General features: G+C 45.1%; 1 protein-coding gene across 1 annotated transcript; it reads left to right on the forward strand.

The window, feature by feature from the left end:
• Positions 1 to 9,039: 9,039 nt before the first annotated feature.
• LOC124467018 (neuronal acetylcholine receptor subunit beta-2-like) lies at positions 9,040 to 18,486 on the forward strand. Its single transcript, XM_047019079.1, has 6 exons — positions 9,040 to 9,382; positions 14,681 to 14,826; positions 14,961 to 15,005; positions 15,253 to 15,362; positions 16,682 to 17,690; positions 18,110 to 18,486. The coding sequence occupies exons 1-6, from the start codon at positions 9,331 to 9,333 to the stop codon at positions 18,263 to 18,265; spliced, it is 1,518 nt and encodes a 505-aa protein (XP_046875035.1). The 5' UTR covers positions 9,040 to 9,330; the 3' UTR covers positions 18,266 to 18,486.
• The last annotated feature ends 4,082 nt before the right edge of the window (positions 18,487 to 22,568 follow it).

Raw genomic sequence — 22,568 nt, forward strand, 5'->3', positions numbered from 1 at the left:
AGGTGGGTTGCTTCAGATGCTCCCTTTTAAAATCTTAAGGGACTCAATTCCATGAACCTTTCTTCCAGTGTAGCACCTTATACACATATGTTTAAGCATTTCCACTTTAATATCCATCCATGGGGTAGTGGGAGTCAGAACAGGTTGTTTTCTGTAGTGTATCAGACATGCTATGATGACTAGTTATTTTTGAATGTATTTGCTATGATCAAGCAACCTAATCATGACCCACTTTGTCTCTGATCTCAGGTGAAACTGCATGGCTACACAGCTGCTGTTTAGCAACACATGGCAAGAGAGTGTTGTTGAGGCTGTTTCATGTTAGATGGACTGCATGCTCATGTGAGAGCCTCTCCCTGTCTTTTATCTACACAGAGAGAGAGTTATTGCTTATTGTCCTGTCAGGCTCCAGTGGTGGGTAGGTGTCCTTGTCCTGTGGTATGGGTGGAAATCCTCTCTGCTCAGATGCACACACAAGACAGAGACAAATGTCCAGGACATACAACAGACACCCACATGAAAAGATAGGGGCTAGACAGAAAGGGAAGTGGGAAGGTAATTGCACATGTATACGGCAATGGATTCAGAGAGGGATAGTTCAGTAAAAGAAGGAAGAACAACAAGAAGGGAGAGCAAGTTTTTGGGGGAGTTCATATTTAATTGAATTAGAAGCCCTCCTGGTCCAATGAGTATGCGTCAGAAAAACAAGTGGAGTCCACCCTCTGTCCTTTACTCCAAACAACCCGGCTTTCATGTTTTTCTCCTTCTCACTGTAACTGCCGCATGGCTGTCTAACCAACTTGTCCTCTACAGGGTTCAGTGACATTGAAGAAATGTTGGATTTCCGCCTAAAACTGTCTCTCCAGTTAAAGCATAAATTCACTGAAAATGTTTGCCTTCTCTTTGTTGCTGTCTCTCTCTCTCTCTCTCTCTCTCTCAATCTCTCTCTCTCTCTCTCTCTCTCTCTCTGTCTCTCTCTCTTTCACTCACATTCTCTCACACTTACTCACTCTCCCACGTTCTCACTCCAAGATGTATCACTTTGTTAGCTTTAATTACAAAAAGTGGATTGTATTGGATACATAACATCAGCATTACAACTCATTGGTTTTAATACTGTTTGCATACACAGTTCAACAAAACCTAAAACTCTTTACACTTTGACCTGAAGAACATGCATTCTTGTGGCATTTTTCCAAAGATAACTTTATCTCCAGTTTCCACATGGAGAAACACAAAAAAAACTATATTCTATTAGTTTTGAATTTCCCAAGAGCCTTACCACTGGTTATATTCTCCTCCAATCTCCAGTTTACTGGCTGTCCTCCAGCTGGATTGGCTGTGTCCTCAGGCTCTTTTTTTATTGGTGGCAAGTCCTCAAGCAGCTAGTTGATCGGCTTTTGGGTTAAGGAACTTTTGCATTTAGTTTGCCTCAGAACCCATGTCAGGAACGACCTCCCCAGAAATCCACACACTTCTTCTAAGTGTGTGTATGAAGGAATGAATGTGTTGTACATTCATTGGATATGATTCTTATGTGTGTGTGTGAATGTGCATCCTGCAACTCGTCTCTATCCATCTATCCGCTCCTCTTCTCCCCTTTTTTTTATACTGGTTACCCTTATTTTTTGTCATTTGTTACTAACTCTGTCTCCCCCCCTCCTCAATCTTAAGTGTCTGTGAGTGTATATAAGAATGCGTGTATGTTCTTCAGCTTGTGTGTGTATTTCACTGCGACTGTGTGTTTTTCAGCCACAGTTCAGACTGCAGTGTGCTCCAGGTTGACAGACTACATGGATTCTCCATCCGATCTTGTGCTAAAGGCTGCCGCGGCACTCAGCTCAGATGCATGTTCTTACCCACGCGGCTTCACCCCCTTGACCCTCATACACACACCCACACTCACATATACATCATTACCAGTAGTGCCAGGGACAACCTTTCATGTGTCAGAGGGAAGATCTATAGGGGGTTCAATTCCCTGTTAGTTCATCTCCTGGAGTGGAGTGTGTGCGTCTCTGTGTGTTTGTGTGTGTGATATTTATTTCTTAGGGATTCCCCCCCCCCCCCCCCCCCCCCCCCCCCCCTCTGCTTGCACTGTGACTGCCAGCCATGTCATCATGTTCTGAGCTGTCACAGACTATCACTGTCACGCTCGGGCACTGAGGTGCGTGTGTGTGTATGTGCGTGTTAATATCTCAGGGCCATGCAGGGTTTAAGAGTCGGGCCATGGATGTCCCTTTGACACATTCCACTGCGGTAGAGCGCCAAAACGACAGCGAGGGGGAAGGTTTGATGTGGACTTGCATGCGTATGCCCTGGGCTGTACATATGCTCCACCCCGCGAGAACTCAGATCATAGGAAACCCAGCTACATCTGGCTTCACCAGAGGAGTCACTCAAATCTAAAGACGTTGAATGTACTCTGAAGAGTACGTTCAGAAGATGATGTCTCTAGGGTTGAAGAAGGCTTAAACAACCTTTGGAGGAAACGTGCTCCCTAACAGAGGGGTTTGACTTGCAAACCTGTTTGCATTAGATCTGGGAAGTTTGAGCATATGTTTGGACATATAGGTGTAGGTGCTGCTGAAGGTGAGATGGTTGTGGTTCTGACCCCCTATACTTCCCTCCCTTTATGTATGTGAGAGCGATCCAGAAAACGCACCTTTCTCCTGTTTGATGCACTGTGTGTGTGGAACTATGTGGTGTGGCTTGTAACTCACTGTGCTCTTGTCCCAGCAGAAACCAATCATTTTATCCCGCTTCACTGATTGGCTGTTTATAAAATCTGTCTGCTGACTCATCCTTATCCATGCTATCTTGTTCGTGATTGGTTTGATTCTGAGAGGACTCAGATAGGCTCCTCCCCCATGACCCGGGTAGCAGGTGGTGAGGGTCGAAAGCTTCCGAATGAGGTTGCATCCAATACAACTTAAATCAAATATCTGACAGCACAATCAAAGACAAAACGTGTGTGCGTGTGTATGTGTATGTGTACATTTACGTATCTGACTTTTGTGATAACATTATCAGATGTGATTAGATTTTAGTTTGTTGTTCCCTGAATGCCCCCGGCTTTCCTTAGAAAATGAGACCTCAATAAAATGTGATATTATGGTTTGATGGTCGTATATTATTTGGAGAGTTGGCTCCCTCTCTGACACAAATGTGCTCTAAACTCTATTTAGGTCTAGCATGAATTGCAGTCTGAGTATCAATAATACAATTTCCTATGATGGTTGCCATTAGAAATGTCCTGTAAATTTACGTTCTTTAATACAGCTGTCTCTGACTTAGAAAATAGAGGAAAGCGCCCTGTCATTGTGCTTTCTGCACATGGTACAGTCATCATGTTTACAGATGTTGACACTCCAGAGTACTGCAGGCAGGACCCAAGCCTCATCACTGGTGTTAGGGGTGGGATTTGGCCATCCTGGTCCTTATGTTAAATGAAAACACACACACACACACAAACTCAGGCACAAATGCACACACAGCAAGATAAAATGGGAATAAGAGGGAAAAAGAAGGAAAAAGAAAGAGCAGGTGCATGTGAAAGCCAGAAGCCAAAACACTCTTTTTCTGTCAATCTCGTTCACCATCACTATCTGTCCTACAGGCAGATCTTTAGTCAAACATCTTTTGACCCTGAAACTCAATTTTGATGAAATGGTGTGGGGGTACCCATCAACACCCACATTTATTGTGTGAAAATACCAAATTCAAGTACGTTTTCAAGAAGGAGATCAATTAATACATGATAAGAAGAAAAACTGAGATAGAAGGGTTCCGATGAGTTAATGAGGCAGACAAACAGTATCTTTCATTCCTCTCTCTGCCCCTTTTCTCATCATTAAGTGCTCTGAAACTTCCCCCTGAGAATCCACTTTTGCATAATAATCCACAATAAGAAGAGCCCTCACAGCTCAAACAGTACTTAATTACCATGTTAATTGGTTAGTTTTGGCCTGGTTTATAATGTTAAAAGTCCTCAGAATCTCATACCAGATTAATTTTGAGAAATGTTCCCTCTTCATGCTATATAGGACTCCACTGGTGTCTTAATAGCCTGAAGTCTGACCTCACATAGGTACATACAGTGCCCTCCAAAAGTATTGGAACAGTGAGGCCAATTCCTTTATTTTTGCTGTAGACTGAAAACATTTGGGCTTGACATCAAACGATGAATGTGAAACCAGAGATCAACGTTTCAGCTTTTATTTCCAGGTATTTACATCAGGATCTGATGCACAAATTAGAAAATATCACCTTTTTGTTCGAACCCACCCATTTGTCACGTGAGCAAAAGTATTGGAACATGTGACTGACAGGTGTGTTTTGTTGCCCAGGTGTGTCCTATTACATACATTATTCAATCAATAAATACCACTGAATGTCTACACTCAGGTTCAGATTGGGTAAGATAGGTTTTGTCTATGCAGACTGTATTCAGAGGTGAAAACAACATGAAAACCAGAGCGCTGTCTTTGGGTGAAAAACAAGCAATTGTGAGTCTTAGAGAAGATGGAAAATCAATCAGAGCCATTGCAGAAACATTGGCCATAGCCAGTACAACCATTTGGAATGTCCTGAAGAAGAAGAAAACTACTGGTGCATAAAGTAACAGACGTCGAACAGGTAGACCAAGGAAAACATCAGCAGTTGATGACAGAAACATTGTGAGAGCTGTAAAGAAAGACCCTAAAACAACTGTTAGTGAGATCAGCAACAACCTCCAGATGGCAGGAGTGAAGGTATCACTATCTACTGTTCGCAGAAGACTTCATGAACAAAAGTACAAGGGCTACACCAGAAGATGCAAACCACTCATTAGCAAGAAGAATAGGAAGGCCAGGCTGGAATTTGCCAAAAAGTACAGAGATGAACCTCAAAAATTCTGGGACAAAGTTTTATGGACTGATGAGACAAAGATTAACTTTTACCAAAGTGATGGAAAGGCTAAAGTTTGGAGAAAGAAAGGAACTGCTCATGATCCCAAACACACAAGCTCATCTGTGAAACACGGTGGAGGTAATGTCATGGCTTGGGCTTGCATGGCTTCTTCTGGGACGGGCTCATTAATCTTCATTGAGGATGTAACACATGATGGCAGCAGCAAAATTAACTCGGAAGTCTACAGAAACATTTTGTCTGCCAATTTAAGGAAAGATGCAACCAAACTGATTGGCAGAGCCTTCATCATGCAGCAAGATAACGACCCAAAACACACTGCCAAAACAACAAAGGAGTTCATCAGGGGCAAGAAATGGAAGGTATTAGACTGGCCAAGTCAATCTCCAGAATTAAACCCTATAGAGCATGCATTTTACCTGCTTAAGAGGAGACTGAAGGGAGGAACCCCACAAAACAAACAACAACTGAAAGAGGCTGCAGTGAAAGCCTGGGAAAGCATCAAAAAGGAAGAATGCAAAAGTTTGGTGACGTCAATGGGTCACAGACTTGCTGCAGTTATTGAAAGCAAAGGATTTGCAACTAAATATTAAGTCTTATTCACTTAAATATGTTTTAAGTATATCTGTTCCAATACTTTTGATCACATGACAAATGGGTGGATTCAAACAAAATGTGATATTTTCTTAGTTGTGCATCAGATCCTGATGTAAATACCTGGAAATAAAAGCTGAAACGTTGATCTCTGGTCTCACGTTCATTATTTGATGTCAAGCCCAAATGTTTTCAGTCTACAGCAAAAATAAAGGAATTCGCCTCACTGTTCCAATACTTTTGGAGGGCACTGTATCTATGGACAGGTAACAGGCTGACCTTACCTACAGGGCTTTTCTGTGTTTGTATTGTGTGTGTACAATCTGTAGTGCAGGGTAAGGGGGGTATTTCAGTGTATCTACGATTTTGAAGACAGTCTGAGTTAATATAGTGGAACAGAAATCCATGCTCCTCCTTCTGCAGTGTTTCTGTAGTTTTCTGCCTTGATGACGTTTCCTCGGTTTTGTTCAGTATTTCCCCCTCAGCCGCAGGTTCCTCCCTCTCCTCCTGCTTTCCTCTTTCTCATTCTTGTCCTTGTGCCTGGGGACAGCCCGAGTCACCTCTTCACTTGAGCTCCTTTTCCCCTCCCTCCCTTCTTCTTAACTCAAGATGTTGGTTTTGAAGTCCCAGCGTTCACTTTCTTTGTTGTCACATTTGTTCCGCCATGTGTGCTCAGACTTAGGAAGTATGTTGTGTGCTGGCCTGGTATTGGTTCCAGGTGCCTGTTATGCCACATCTTTTCAGGAGAAACATGGAACATTTCCTGTTACCCGTGTACAGAATGACATCACTTCCAGGACTGTTACTCTCCTAAAATGGACATAGCACGACCTGGATGAATGGATTTGGACCTGTATCTCGTCCAGTATGCATGCACACGCACAAACACATACACTGCACCACTCTTCCCTCAACTTCCCCTTGCTTGTTATTGCCTGGGAATGCTGGAACACGACTGTAGCATGTGAAATTCTGAAGCGTGTCACATTGTCATGCTGGATAAACTCTCGTAGGTGACAGCTCAGACTGGAGCCGGGTCTGGATTATGTTGAGCCATGCATCTCTTCTGGGCTTCAGCGATGATGACACAAGAGGCTTTGTGCTCCGGAACACTCCGCTGAGTCTGTTGAGTAAGGCTAGACACACTGTACTAACTCTTAATGTGGGTGGAGGAGGGTGAGAGAGAGAGAGGGTCGGAGGGAAATGGGGGGCAAAGGATAGCAGAAAGAGAAGTGGGGTGTGAGAGAGTGAGACATGGGGAAGGTGGGAGGTATGAGGGAGAAACAAATAGGAGAAAGAATGAGAGTGTGAAAAAGCAAAGAGAAAAAAAAAGAAAAAAGTGGGGGAAATGGAGTGAGCAAAGTGAGAAAGAAGAGAGAGAGAAGTCCCATGCTAAGTCTCAACCATCAGAATGACAGAACCTGCCTGTGACAGTCCACCAGCCTGGGAGCAGGAGAACACAGACTCATCTCGGCAAAAAGGCACAGCAATGTCTCTGGGTCCCTGGGAACGCATAACAACACCACAACCTGGCATGGGCATAGTTAATGATGACCTGGGGGGACATATGTGTGGTGGCTGTGTGTGTGTTTGTGTAAAGTCATTTAAAACCCATCTATTGAGGAGATTGACAAATACTGTGTGTTGGCGCCAGTGTTGATCACGTTACCAGTGTTTTAGTAGTGAGAAGAAAGATAGGATGAGCACACCAGATACGGTGCTGCCATGATAGACATGATAGAATGAGATTATGTGTGTGTGTACGTGTGTGTGTTTGTAAAAGTGCCTGTGAGTGAGTTGTGATTGATCACTATTCCATACCTGATGATGCTGTGTGTAGAGAGGAGGACAAAGTGCATGGGGATTGTGTGTCTGTGTTTGTGTGTTTGAGCTGCTCCCTCCCAGGCCTGATCTCATAGTCCCAATAGTGAGGCCCTCAGAGAGGTCTAAGTAGCTCTCATTAGATTCATGCTCTCCCATAGCTCCTCTCCCTCCTACTCCACAGCTTTTAGAGACCAGGATAATGGCAAATTAAGAGATAGATATTTGTTTGTGTGTAAGTGTTCATGACAGAGAAGCAGGTATGGAGTGATGGCTCTGTTGGTTTCTCTTCTCTCTTGTCCTCTTCCTCTTTCTCTTCTACTCTTCCACCCACCCACCCACCTACCCAGCCCACACACCACCACACCCTACCCCACCCCAACACACACTCCTCCCCCCTCTCTCTGGGTAGTTAAGCAGGGCCAGTCTCAGGGTTGGACACTTCGCGGGTGAGGTTACCGTTCATCGTGCGTTAATTAAGTTCACACAAAGTTAATTGCATAATCCCCCACCGTAATTGTTATGTAGCCCCTGGTTACCAGATGAGTCCACCGCGCGCGCAGCTGAAGTGGTTGTGTTTATTCCCGGTTAATGAAATGACTTGCATGGTTCTCTGTCTCCGTTGACCTATTTCACCGAGACTCCCCGCTAACCTCATACGGAGTTGCCTAGGATGCACCCATCTCTTCTGTAATAATTCCGTGTATTCTATGTGTGTAGCCTACTGTTGGTGTGAACTAGTTTCTGGTGTGAGTGAATTTTGTGCGTTTTGTGACTGTGGGCCTAATTCATTTGGGCCTTATCTGACACATTTTACCAACGGGATTATTTAGTAACCCCTGTGAACTAAACCATAAAACGTGGTTCCATTCCCCTGCCGTCTACAAGGCCCTTTAAAGTTGTTTAAGTAACTTGGGCACCACATTTATGACTACATTTATATTGGTAGACATCAGATTATTAATTATTACTTCTGCCCTGTGAGTGACGCACCCCCACTCTGCAGCACGGGCGTGCCACCTTTCGGTTCCCAGCGGACGGCACCTTTCCATGCCTCAAGCGGTGAAGCCACCTGGGGCGAATGTGTAGAATGTAGATTACTCTGACATCAGACATAGCGCCCATCGAAAACAGAAAAGTAATTTGATCTAAATACTGATTGCAGGGCTTTAATATTTTATTCTTCGTAGCCTGATTATGAAGGGTAAAATATAAAAGTTTTCTTTTCATTCAAATGGGAGCTTTTAGTGATTGGAGACGCTTTTAATATACTCCGCCGAGGGTGGAGTCATTTCCTGTTCAGGAAACAACTTAAAAACACCAATTTGCGGGGTATGATTCTATGTGTAGCTGAAATAATGGAGCATAAGAGGCCACTGTCCCAATAGCCTTTTTCTAAAAACTGCCTGGGGTTTGCTTCTTGTTTGTTGTCACATATGTGAAGTCAGTGGAGGCTGCGATTGAGGCTAGAATCACCGCACCGACTGAGAACGCACCACGGCAGGGCAAAAGTGAAGACGGACGCTTTCATCTTTTATCTGGCTTCAGCATGTACGGTCCACAATCAACGAGATTGATGTATTTCGGGTAATATGTTGTTTCCATAGTCGCCATATTTCGGGAAACTCTTTTGACAGTACTCTAGCGGAATTAGGAACCGATTCAGTTTCCCGGTTTGCTGTGCGCTGGCAGTTCCAGGACTAGCGGGGGTAAGACACGCAGCCCCACTCCTACGCGCTGTCACAGAGAGACCTTCGCATGCTGGGACAGCGAACAACAGTCTCCAGACCGGAGCTGAACACTCACGCCTTTAAGAAATGAACAGACGCTGACGGATTTTTCAGATTGAAGATGACACCTCTATAAACTACCGTCTCCACACTCACTATTATGTGGCGTCTTGATTGAATGTAATTTTTTCACACCAAGGAAAAAGGCGAAAAAAAGACGCAACTCCTTCATCGCCAAGTTTCGGCGCTTCGGTCACACTGGAGGGAGGCAACGATGGCAGCCTCGGTGACAGCGACACTTGCTCTCCTGGCTCTCACCGTAGCATGTAAGTAATCCCCTTTAATTAGGACCCCCACAAGGGAAAATGACCGTCTTGGCACTTTGGTGTATTTGTTGACTATGCATATCGGCTCTCCATTTTCCAATGTAGCCTGTCAACTATAGGCTACTACATCCACTGTTCGATAGGTTATTTAGCTTACAAGTTAAAATGAGATAAATGAGCTAACATTGGAGGCGCAGGCAACAGTGGATGATATGCGTAATCCTCTGAATTGTGATAGCTTGGGATGTCTAGGATTTAATTGTTGTCTCTTCAGGTTATAAATTCCAACGGGACAACAATTCGCAGGCAAAAAGTAGTGGACGTTTTTCGTGCGTCAGATTGTGTTTAGCACGTGATTTATAATACGCTTCGATTAACTGACGTGCTCTCTTTTACACCACAACACGCTTACTACGTGGAAAGACGTGAAATTATGAAATACTCTTTTTATAGGCTCTAAAGATTTCTATTTGGATTTAAATATGGGTCACATGTTGATGTTATCCTACTGACATCTCTCATCACCAGATCAGAGGTTGATGACATTTTTTCAGACATTTTAACAGATACATTTATCACATTAAGAATCATATTAAAGTAAAATATAAATATATGATTTTATGAGTTTGTCCCACTATGTGTCTAATGACTGTACGGTCTACTAAAAGTGACTATCAGGGATTCAAGTCCCAGCCTAAACAGACTGACCAGCAGAAGACCCTTAAGTGTGAGTTGGAGATCTGCTAGACTGTGGAGGTCATCTGACCAGACTGCTGATTTAGTGTCAATTAGAAATCCCAGTGGTGCTGTCCATGGTGCTGAACCCTAGTCTCACCACTCCAGCTATGCTGCAGGTCCCTCAAGTATTACTGTAGTTAATGCAACTTCCGAAGTTGAGAAGAAATGAGAAGAAACATCAGAGGACAGTGAGATTACTTCATATGACTTCCTGTTTGTGGCTGATATGTTCTATTCCTTTAGACTATACTCCTCAGACGTTAGTTGTTTTTTTCTACAACCTCACAGCTTAATAATTAAATATTTTGTTGTAATGGACAAAAAGCGATTGTGCTGGGTCAGGGTTAGTACTATACATTGATAGTTATATTATTGTATATTAAAGTGTGTCTTACCATTTTCTCTCTGTAGCCCTTTACCAAGAGAGGCAGTTCAGCTGTGGAGGGGTCGATGTTTAGGGTCGGGGGAGGGATGGCTGAGGGTCACCCAGGGACACTGGCTTGTCATTGCGTGACTAAGTCACTGTCACCTTCAGAACTCATCCTGTGGGATGAGGGACCCCATCCTACAGGGGATAAATCTGGCAACCATTACATCTGGCAACCCACTGCACAGGAGTTTCATGTTGCCTGTCTCATACTCTTTCCCCCTGTCTAATGGTCTCTCTTTACTCCTCCCTCCCTTCTCCGTCATGTTTTCCCTCCATTTAAACATTCTGTTCTTTCTTGGGTTGTGCCCCTCACTGGCTGCAACTTCTCTTTTCTCACACACGCTCTTTACTCGTAGCCACTTTTCTCTCTCACTCACTCACACACACACACCTTCTCTCTCTCTCACTCTCTCTCTCTCTCTCTCTCTCTCTCTCTCTCTCTCTCTCCCTCCCTCTCTCTTCCTTGGTCTCTCACCACATTTTCCTTTGTCGTTCTCTCCCTCCCCCCTCTTTCCCCCTTTCTCTTTATCTCTCTTCCCACCTAACCCTGTCTCTTTTTTAATTCCCCTCTCACTTCCTCTTCCCCTCTCTATTTCCCTCTCCAGCCCCCATCTCTTTTTCTATTTCTCTTTCCCTCGATGGCAGCTGCATTTTCTAGTATGCATTGTAAGGCATATTACTGTAACATTAACCCTGATTCGATTTTTTGCTCTCTGACTCACAGAAAAATGAATCACATGATCATCTCTGTTTAGCATGTGTTGCACCCCTACCAAATACACATACAAACACATCAGTCTGCAGGCATGGGAATCACCTCAACGTCATTGGCCTGCCCATATTCCTTTCTCTATTAGGTCAATGGCGCACAATCAAGAGCTATTCTTAGGTTGTTGTTTTCACACAAGGAACGATTTTCCGTCTACAAAACCACACAAGGCTTGCACACTCACTCATGCAGACCCTAACACTAGAGAATCAATGAAGAACTTTAGCCCGAAACAACACTTACTGTTTAAATGTACAAAACAGAGGAAAGGAAGAAAGAAGAAACAGAAAGAGAATGAATACAGCAACAAATTACAACAGGAGTGAGAGGTGTGTGGTTTCTCTGTCCCACACCAGATGATGTGAGAATGAAGGTGTGGGTGTCCCCCTCCACCCTTCCTCTTAGTGTCTCGTGGGGTTGAGAACTGGAGGAGGAGAAGATGAGAGTAATAAGGAGAGGTGGATAAGTGGTGGATGGAGTTATAGGTAGAAAAGGAAAGGAGAACATGTGATGAGAGGAACCAGGAAGGTGGGCTAGATAAGGGGGGGACTAGCGAGGGGATCAATGAAAATGATCTTAAGCCTGTCTTGGCTGAATAGCTAGATAACCAGCGTTGCACTTTTGACTACAATTCCATTGGGTCCATCAAGGGCTACTTTTAAACTGTTGCATGCTGGGAAATGTAGGCAAGGATGACCTGTTCGAATTGCGGTCCAATTAATAATTAACACAGGAGGTCTGCTCCCATCTAAATATGAGGTGCGTAGATTCTTTGTGCTGTTACCAACCAAACATCTTTCGAAAGCATAACATAATTCAACAGAAGATAAGCATATTCAAGTGTATATGTTGTTGAAGAAAAGCTGTTAAGATCTTGGTTGTTGGAAAGCGTTGTGGAAAAACCTTTGATTGTGCTTGGGGTTTGTGCCTGTGAGATGATAGCGTTTTTATTTTAGCAGCAATTAATTATTGAAGCTGGAGTGCAGTGAGGTGGACTGTCCGAATGGAGGAGTGAGTGTGTGAGCGTGTTGGTGCTAAGGTGTGTGTGTTCTGGTCCTGAGGTAGGTGTGTCTGTGTGTGTGTGTTTGTATGTGTGTGTTTGTTTGCATGCACGTGTGTGTGATACAACGATAATGGTCTGAAGAAGACTATAGGTCCTTCAAAAATAAAAAATGTAGGTTATTAATGTTTATTCATCAACACATCCTTTACTCTTTTATGCATTATGTTTCTGATAGCATGATGTTTGACTGTTTCATAGTAAAGTTACACTTTTATTGGCATATTTGACTTATCATTGCCTTGTGCTGTACCCATGTCTGTCTACCAGTGTTCAGTTGTTCAGCCAGCACCATAGGTAGACAGTAGAACCAACAGGGTCAGAGACACAGATAACTTAACCTCACTCAAGTCAAATCTGTCAATCATGTGTCACCTTAGCCCAGATGCAGTGGACAGTGCCTGTAGGACCTCGATGAGTGAATAACATTCCGTGTGTGTGTGTGTCAGTGTTCATGGGACTGTGTTTGACTGTGTTCCTTTCAGTCTGAAAGAGTCATTGAGGTAGTGTCTGTGTTTTGATACGAGTGAGGGTGTGTGTCTGGATGACTTCAAAGGTCTCTTCTCTCTCTGCCACAGGAAGTGTTTCCATAGCAGCCCTGGGTGAGCCACCTGAGTCATATGTCAGCTAGAGCCTTGATGAACTCCATCACCCAGAAGCCCCTGTGTGAATCATTCCCTTTTGCTCACTAATGCATCAGTGTGTCCGTGGGTGGTAAAGAGACAAGGAGAAGTTTGGAGACATCCTGTCTGACCTCCCCAGACCCCTCCACTCCTCTGGGACGTGCTCTTTCTTTCTTTCTTTTCTTCTCTCTCTCTCTCTCTCTCTCTCTCTCTCTCTCTCTCTCTCTCTCTCTCTCTCTCTCTCTCTCTCTCTCTCTCTCTCTCTCTCCTTCTCTCTCCTTCTCTCTCTCCCCCCCTCTCTCTCCCTCTCTGTAACCCTGAGTGACAGGTCTCAGTGTATCATACTTCACTCAGGACACCAGCCCTCTGGGTGTGTTAGCATCATGTCGCTGTGGCTCACTCCCTATGAGCACAAACAGTGCCATAACCTATTCTTTATGTTGCGCAGTGAAACACTGACCTCCTGGGCTGTCTGTGGCAGAAGCACTGCCTTGTGTCATGACATCATCTGCATTTGATCCAGAAACAGCACGGCTGAATAGATTATATCTGTCTGAAACCCTCTCCCTTACCTAATCATTTAATCTCTTACCATCTCTCTCTCTCTCTTTCTCTCTCTTTCCCTCTTTTGCATACACCAGTTGCAGAGACTCATATACACATAACATGGGGTTATTCTTACTTGTGTCAGAGTTGAGGATGTTGTAATGGAGCCAGGGCCATATTGGACTAGCAATAGAAAAGCCCCAACATCTGTTTTGTGTGTGTGTGTGTTTATGTGTTTATGTGTGTATGTGTGTAGAAGGGGTGTAAGTTTATGTAAATGATTGCGTGGGCATGTGTATCGGACTGTCACCAAAGTAATCCTTCTTGCACATTTTAAATACACACACACACACAAAAGCAAGTCAAGTAGACACACACATACACACACCACTGACTCACTCTTCTCTGTGGTATATTGCCTCGTCATTATCTCTGCAACAGATGATGAGCGTATCCAACAGCCCCTCAGACCAGAGGAAGCGAGCTCTGCTCGGCACGAGATCTCCACATCGCTTCGCTTAACACTGGCCTGTGTGTCGGCCGTTTTCACACTCATTACGGGTTCATGCGATTATGTTCATCAAGATGCAGTTAGAGCAGAGCTCCATCAGAGAACATGCCGACTCAGCCTGGCTGTGGGATGGGCCTCGATGACTAGCGGCTGCCTGCTACACAGCCGTGTGTGTATGTGTGTGTTGAGATGTGTGTGTTGAGATGTGTCTGTTGAGATGTGTGTGTGTGGGACCCATGCAAATACACCAAGAGAGATAGTCAGATGCATAAAGTACTAAATGGATTCTGAACAAAACCATGAATATGTGTCAGATGCATGATAGGTGTTTTGCATGAATATATGTTTCACTGTGATGATGACGTCAAAAGATTGAGAGTTTTTTAAGGTGTTTTGAGGGTTTTCAGTGCTAAAGTGTGACAGAATGGGGTCATGTGGGGTCTAATGGGGTCTAACCCTAACCCTAACCCTAACCCTAACCAGGGAATACTTCTAGCATTCCAAGACGGTGCTAGAATAGGGTTAGGCTTATACTGTATTAAAGGTTTGTGCTCATTTGAAAACTCTTACGTTAATGCTTGTAGTTTGACCATAGTCTTGTGTGTCTGTGTGTGCCTGCAGCTGCCCTGGGCGCTGAGGTGGAGGAGAGACTAGTAAACCACTTGTTGTCTCCAGAGCGGTATAATAAGTTGATCAGACCAGCGGTCAACAAAAGCCAGCAGGTGACCATCTACATCCAGGTGTCCCTCGCACAGCTTATCAGTGTGGTAAGTACACACACACGCACACACACACACATTATCTTACTTCCATTAACACACTTTCTCTCTCTCTCATGCCCCCCCCCAACCCCCCCCCCCCCCCACCCCACCAACACATCTAATTTCCTTGTCTTTTGCAGAATGAGAGGGAACAGATCATGACGACCAACTGCTGGCTCACTCAGGTCAGGAACCGGGCTTGCCTGTATATTTGTGTGTGTGTGTGTGAAGCCATTATTGTCAGTTTGCATTTCTCATCAGCAGGGTTTGGTATACAGTTCTGTCATTCTCTTCACCACCTCCCTCAGCACATTCGACATTTTTTGGAAAGACCTTTGCAAAGGTCTTATGCACATGTATGTTTTGCTACATAGACTAATGTGGATAACCTTTTTTAGTTTAAATGTGTGTTTGTGTGTATGGTCTTCCTAGGGGTGGCATGACTACAGGTTAATGTGGGACCCTGAGGAGTATGAAGGCATTAAAAAGATTCGCCTGCCTTCCCAACACATCTGGCTTCCAGACATTGTCCTCTACAACAAGTGAGTCAGCGGAGTGTGTGTGTGTGTGTCTCAGCTTGTCTTGGGTGTACAACACTGAAAATATTCCTTTATTTCCAACAACGTTTTATGAGATAAGGGTTTTATGAGTAGAAATCTCTGCTCCATAAACCACCTGCATGTTTCTTGCATATTCACAATGTAAGTGGTGTAGGTAAGTTACTCTGTCAATGTGTGTGTTCCAACTCACTGCGCTTACTTTGCCTCTGCACTTCCTCCCAATTTATACCAAGGTTGGAAAGTCATGTACAGACGTGATTACTCGACATAACCCTTCTGCCATGGTGGTGACTGAGATGAGGGCTTAGCGAGCAGGGTTAGATGAGCCCTGTCAATCTGGAGAGGAGGAGGTGGGGGTGGGGGAGATGATGAAAACAGCCATGCCAGCCTTGCCCCTGGGGCATGTCGAGGTGCTCGTCCTCCTGCCTCAGGGTGTGTGTGTGTGTGTGTGTGTGGTAAAGGGGGCTGGGGGTGGTGGGTGGCGGGGCTCTGTGGCATGTCTCTCCAGGACCCTCCGGGACATGGATAAGCATGCGGGAGCGGAGCACAGTTTCTCTGTCATGTTTCATCTGTAGCGTTAATGAGATTAGACTGGATTTGATTTGCATGTGGCTTGTCACAAACGTAAACTGGTTTCATTTTTCATGGCTAGGTTTGGTTGATATAATAGTTATTGGGTTTGGCTGATGACATTAAGTGGAATTTGAACTTCACAAAAATGTGTTTTCTTGAAGCACTTAATTGTTTTGTGCGATTGAGTTTCAGCAACTACGGTTCTAGAGTTTCACTGATGTTTTGGGTGTAAACCTTTTATCTGATCAACTGGGGCATGAACACACAGGAGCCTGGTTGATGTTTAGGGTGTACAGTACATGTTGATGTCCGCAGGTGCTTTGTGACTGGTGTGTGGGCTCTTCATATTTAACCAGATGTATATTTCGGGGCAACGGCGCGAGGACAATGAGTGTGACGGGTGCATCCGGGTGCTGACCCGCTCCATTATGGAGAAGTCTTGGAGGTCTAATGCATGGTGTCATGGGGACATTAGGAATCTCTGCAGCTTCAGCGACAGATACTGTGTTGTGTGGTTGTGGTTCTATCTCTCTCTCTCTCGCCCCCTCTCTCTCGCTACTTTTTTCTCTCTACCCACTCTCGTTGTCCTCCCACATTCCTTTTCTTTCAACTGTCCTTCTTATCTCTGTTTCAATGTGACAGCGTGACACAGACGGTGCGCAATAATGCCCCCCCCCTCTCCTCTCCCCCCTCCCCTTCCCCCCCCCCCCTCCTCCTCCCCCCCACAGTGCAGACGGGACCTACGAGGTGTCCTTCTACTCCAACGCCGTGATCTCCAACAACGGCGAGGTGGCCTGGCTCCCGCCCGCCATCTACAAGTCGGCGTGCAAGATCGAGGTGCGCGACTTCCCCTTCGACCAGCAGAACTGCACGCTCAAGTTCCGCTCCTGGACGTACGACCGCACGGAGATCGACCTCATCCTGCTCAGCGACTTTGCCAGCCGCGACGACTTCAAGCCCAGCGGGGAGTGGGACATCGTGGCGCTGCCTGGCCGCAAGAACGAGGACCCGTTCGATGCCACCTACCTGGACATCACATACGACTTCATCATCAAGAGGAAGCCGCTGTTCTACACCATCAACCTGATCATCCCCTGCGTCCTCATCACCTCCCTGGCCATCCTGGTGTTCTACCTGCCCTCCGACTGCGGGGAGAAGATGACCCTGTGCATCTCCGTCCTGCTGGCCCTCACCGTGTTCCTGCTTCTGATCTCGAAGATCGTCCCGCCCACCTCGCTGGCCGTGCCGCTGATCGGCAAGTACCTGATGTTCGCCATGGTGCTGGTGACCTTCTCCATCGTGACCAGCGTGTGCGTGCTGAACGTGCACCACCGCTCACCCAGCACGCACACCATGCCCCCCTGGGTCAAACGCATCTTCCTGTACCGCCTGCCCTCCTTCCTGTTTATGCGGCGCCCGGGGAGCTCGAACATCCGGGAGCGTTTCCGCCGGAAACACCATCAGCGCTCGTACTACTCCGACCTCAAGCTGAGGGACGGGGCGGTGGCGGTGGCTGGGGCGGCGGCAGCGGCGGCGGCGGTGGCAGAGTCATCGCCCTCGTCCTTCTTTGCGAACGAGGAGTCGGCACGACGCTACGGCTGGAGGATCAGCGACATGGCGGACAACACGGACTTCAGGAAGAGGATGTCGGTCAAGTATCACGCCGGCGTGGACGAGGCGGTGGACGGGGTGCGCTACGTCGCCGAGAAGATGAAGAGTGAGGATGACGATGAAGGGGTGAGCGGTATATGTGGTGACGTGTTGAGAAATGTCTGTGTATGTGTGCGCAGTGTGTGCGCAGTGTGTTCCAGTGTTATGTAAAAAGTCACAACAGACAATGTTGTTTCTAATTGTGGGCCTATTGCATCACAGGGTATTTGGCATGTCCTAACTGCAGGCACTCCACACCATCTGTGGCAAAAATGAATTGCAGCTACAGTCTGTACAGATACACTGTGACTGCTTTCCCAAAGCGTTGTTCACAATCATTATTTTAACGGTGCACATTTTTTCAAAGGCATTTTAACCATCATATTTGGTGTGTTTTGTAACTTTGCTTGTTTCTAACGCTCTTTCTTTTAATTGTTCATATAAAAATACTTCAATGACCTCCTCTTTTCCTCTCTTTTCCCCCCCACTCTTCTCCTCTCCCCCAGATCATTGAAGACTGGAAGTACGTAGCCATGGTGATTGACAGGCTGTTCCTGTGGATCTTCGTGTTGGTGTGTGTGACTGGCACCTTAGGCCTCTTTATGCAGCCTCTCTTCCAGAGCTACAACACCCCCACAGTGGACGAGCTAGAACAGAACTGAACCCTAACCCTCCCCCCATTCCTCCTCAACACTACTGACCCCCCCAACACTGAACAAACTGCTCCTCCCCGGCAGATAAAGAACTGTGTAAAGGTTTTTATGCACCGGCGCACACACACACCAACACCTGCTTTCTAACTCTTCTAGTGATGCCCTTGGCTTCCACCCATACTACTGCATATAGAGGAAAGAGAGGCCTCCATCCTCATCCTCCCCCTTTCCTCGGTCACTCTCAATAAGTCACCTGACCAGGAACAACTCAGGACTGGACTCTCTTCTCTGTTCAGATGCGTTTCAGTCTCTCTCTCTCTCTCTCTCTCTCTCTCTCTCTTTCTCTCTCTCTCTCTTTCTCTTTCTCTCTCCCCACACAATCTTACAATCTCTTCTGGTTCAGTCTGTCTTTTTGTCTGTGAGAAGCCTATGAGAACTGGGAGGTGACATTCTACCTTGGCCTCATGTGCAGATACAGGACAGATATAGAGAGCTGGAAATCCTTTCTGAACCACTCCGGAATCATTAGCTGAGTCCAAAGATCCGCACACGCAAACACACACTTAGACACACACGGACACAACATGTACACACAAAAACATACACACACACACATTCTCATGGACAAATAATAGCACACATGCAAAAAGGCACCGATCCTTGATGATGAGGGCGACGGCTTAGCCTCCTCTGTGTCTCCCTGCCAACGACCCCACGAACGCTTGCCTTCCGCAGGAAGGGGCAGACAGGGATGTATTTGGACAGGAGCGCCGGAAGGAACTTGGTTTTGCTGCGGAGGCATTTTCCCCTCACGCCACGGCGCCTGGACAGGGTCCGCCACTGGCCACTCCCCGTTGACAGACTTTGAGAGCTATAACAACGAATCACTTCCGTCTGCCAAGTTGTGTCTATGTTCCGCGTATAATGGCACATTTTTTGGGGTGTGGGGAAGCAGGCGGGTATAATAGTTTTGGAAATTCTGTAGTTTTTAACAACAATGACCAATGAGGCTGTTGTCACACACTTTGCTTCTCTTAAAGATACAGTATGCTGGTTTATCCAAGAAGTGTCCCTGTACATAATGCAGTGAAACCAGCAGCAGTACAGTACATACAGTATTGTATACACATATCAGCTAGCATACCTGCAGCATATAACTAGGTCTGTCTACACACTCACAGTCTTACCATACTGTATGAATATCACTTTTTGTTTTCTGGAAATGTTATGGATATCCAGACCAGATTTACAAAGCATTTACACCAAGGCTTGCATCTTCTTTATTTAAATAAAGTTGAATTTAAACATTTAAGACTTTTTAGTTTTTATGACACATTTATGTCCTATCCTATTCCTATTTAATTTAATAGGAAAATAAGATGCGAGCTTTGCTTTTGGTGTGAATTCTTGGTCTGTTCTGTCCTTCTGTGTCAATAATATCTGCTATTTTAACTTCTCATTACTGTCAGAATTCACTCTGTTATTGTTAACAATGCAAAGGGAAAAGCTCATGATACAAATGTAAGTGTATTTCTTTCCTGTATTTTGCTATCTCAGTGGAAGGCCAGGGCTTTTGTGTCTTTCTATTGGCTACCCATGTCAGGTGACCTATTTCAGTTTTTTAAGTGGACAGGTATATTCTGGGACAAGCAAAACAAAAAACTAAACAATAAAAATGAAATAAGTAATTTATGCTAATGCCATGCAAAAGGTATCAATAAAGATGAAAATGCAGACCCAGACTTGATGAAGTTCTGTTTGGTTTAACCCCATCTTCCCATTCTCTATACAGACACGAGTAGTGTTTAAACGTGTACTTCATTTGATTGCCTTCTGTGGGCCGCAAGCTAACTTTAAAAAACAAGTGACATGGGGCCTGATCCATAAAGCAAGTTTACCGAATAAGACAGGCTTGTGTCTGGGAAAGTAACTCACAAAAGCCTGGCTTATTCAGTAAACTCTCCATGAAACAGGCCCCTGGTCTTCATTAAAACCGGCGGAGGAACACGAGCAATATGGCAATTTCTCTGAAACACAGATGACACACAGAGTTGAGCATATTTTCACAACAGTTGGTTCTGGAGGTTTCTGTAATGTGTGTGGCTGTAGGCGCTATTTGTCTCTTATAAATAGTGTGGGACTAAATAACAGTTGTCTGAGTAAGACTTCAGTAGAAGTCTCTGTCTCAGTAACACCCCACTTCCTGTTGACCTGGGATGGAAGAGGGGGAGATGGCGGTCCACTTAATTACGCACAGACAAAAAATACACGTGCGCATGTACAGTGCATTGATATCCTGCGCCTGCAAATACACACACATCTGCATACTGGCACATGAACAGCCACACAAAGGTAATATCAGCCCTAAAGGTTCTATTCCTCCTGAGGGCTGATAAAAAGCTCATATACTTCACATTATACATTTAATATAACAAATATAGTACCATGCATGTACCATTGATGTAACACTGAATGTGGATGTTGTGACCTCCTTGTGGACTGGACATTATGGGGCCATGGAATCAGATCACACACATGAATAAAGATGGTGACATGAACATTGATTTGAGCAGGCTCAGGCAGATAAACAGTCTGTTTCATGGCCCCCAATATGCATATTGTTATGCCTCATCAATTATGTCTGACTTCTGCATCAATTTCCATTATGGGAGTGGATGTGTGTGTGCATGTACAGTTGTGTGCAGTGAGGGAGCATGACAAAGTCAATATATCAATCACATATTTCTGTTTTTTTAATATCACATGAAGGCTTATTTTAATATTCAATTAGCTATACCATTATAAGTTTTCTTCAACATTATGTAACCTTTTTTAAGTGCATTCTTTGTGTCTATTTGTTACTATTTATCTTCACTGTCATGTAGTATTCCTCTTTGATATTAAAATATATAAAACCATGTAGCATGTAGTATCAAAATTAGATTTAGCTCTTTAACCAACAGTAAATAGTAGTCAGTTTTTTTCCTCCGAGGGGTGGTTTACACAGGCACATATACGTGGTGATCAGGAAGCGTGACAATAGAGATGGAGTTCCTGCATTGATAGAAACAAGGGATGGAGGGACAAAAAAAAGAAATAGAGAGAAAGAGAGAGAAATGATGATATATTAAAGAGTCATAAAACAAAGACTCAGATCAATATGCATCTCCTGTTTATAGAAACGAACACACCCTCAATTCGTTCTATTATACAGTACATCATATATTCTACCACATTCAGTGCTTTTCAATGTATTACCCACAGAACGTGGGTAAAAGATACGTCCCAGTTTGAGGCATCATGGCCGTCCCAGTGACACGGAAGCGTCTCCCAGTTGCACTCTCTCTCCTCAACAGGATCTCCTCCTGCAGGATTTATAAGCCCCATTCCTGCTCTCCAGTCGATATTTATGAAGTACATTACTGCATGACTGCATGTGTAGCTGCTGAGCGACTGGGGCCAGAGGGCATTGATCTCTCCTTTTCTTCTATCCTCCTCCTCCTCACTTTCTTGCTCTCTTCCTCTCTGTCTCTGTCTTTTCCTCTCTGTCTCTCTCTTTTTATATAGCTCCTCTCTCTGCTGACTTTTGTCATACTCTTGGACCCAGGCAGAGAGATGGAGAGAGTGATAGACACCTGGCATTAAAATGCTACTGACTTTTCACTGCCTTGTGGGGCTGTTGTGGGGCAGTGATAAACATTTAAGGGCTCTCACCTTCCCGACAGGTCACATTTCAGCTATTGCCAACTAGTGGTCACATCCATTGTAGGGAGAGGCCAAGATGAGGTTGACTACTTCTGAAAGAGAGGAAGAAAGAGAGGGAGGAGGGTGCTAATTGTGAAGGAGGAGGGTTGAGCAAGAGAAACGCTAAGTACGTCACTGCGGGAAAGAAAGAATGATAAAAAGAGAGAGAAGATGGCTGTTTAATTAGCAACGATGGCTTAAATCAGATAACAGTTACTTCAGCAGCGGGGGAGTTTAATTGGTTGCCATGGGCGACAGGCCTCGGCATGACCAAGCATAGCAGCTTCATAAACAGAGTGAAGCTAGCTTAGCTAAGCTCGCTAATGTAAACACACTGTGGACTCTGGGTGTGGAAGACAGGGGGGTGGGGGGGTTCTGGGCTTGGGGTGGTGGAGTGCTGGAAGGGAATTGGCTGGGGGTTTTGATGGGATGGGATGAATTGAGGCAAGCGTTGTAGGGCGAGGCTGGAGGGGAGGAGGGAGGGATGGAGTGGGGAGGAGAAGGAGGAAGAGAGGGTGAGAGGGGTCAAGCACACTTGCCGCTGTCATAGCTCCACATTCCCTCTGAG

Source organism: Hypomesus transpacificus, chromosome 1 (genome assembly GCF_021917145.1).
Source record: "Hypomesus transpacificus isolate Combined female chromosome 1, fHypTra1, whole genome shotgun sequence".
NCBI lineage: Eukaryota > Metazoa > Chordata > Actinopteri > Osmeriformes > Osmeridae > Hypomesus > Hypomesus transpacificus.

Excerpts from the sequence above, each read along its gene's own strand:
- LOC124467018 (XM_047019079.1), top strand. The coding sequence starts at position 9,331 with ATGGCAGCCTCGGTGACAGCGACACTTGCTCTCCTGGCTCTCACCGTA. Across the intron at positions 9,383-14,680 it reads CCTGGCTCTCACCGTAGCAT|CTGCCCTGGGCGCTGAGGTG; the intron begins GTAAGTAATCCC and ends GTGTGCCTGCAG. Across the intron at positions 15,006-15,252 it reads CCAACTGCTGGCTCACTCAG|GGGTGGCATGACTACAGGTT; the intron begins GTCAGGAACCGG and ends TGGTCTTCCTAG.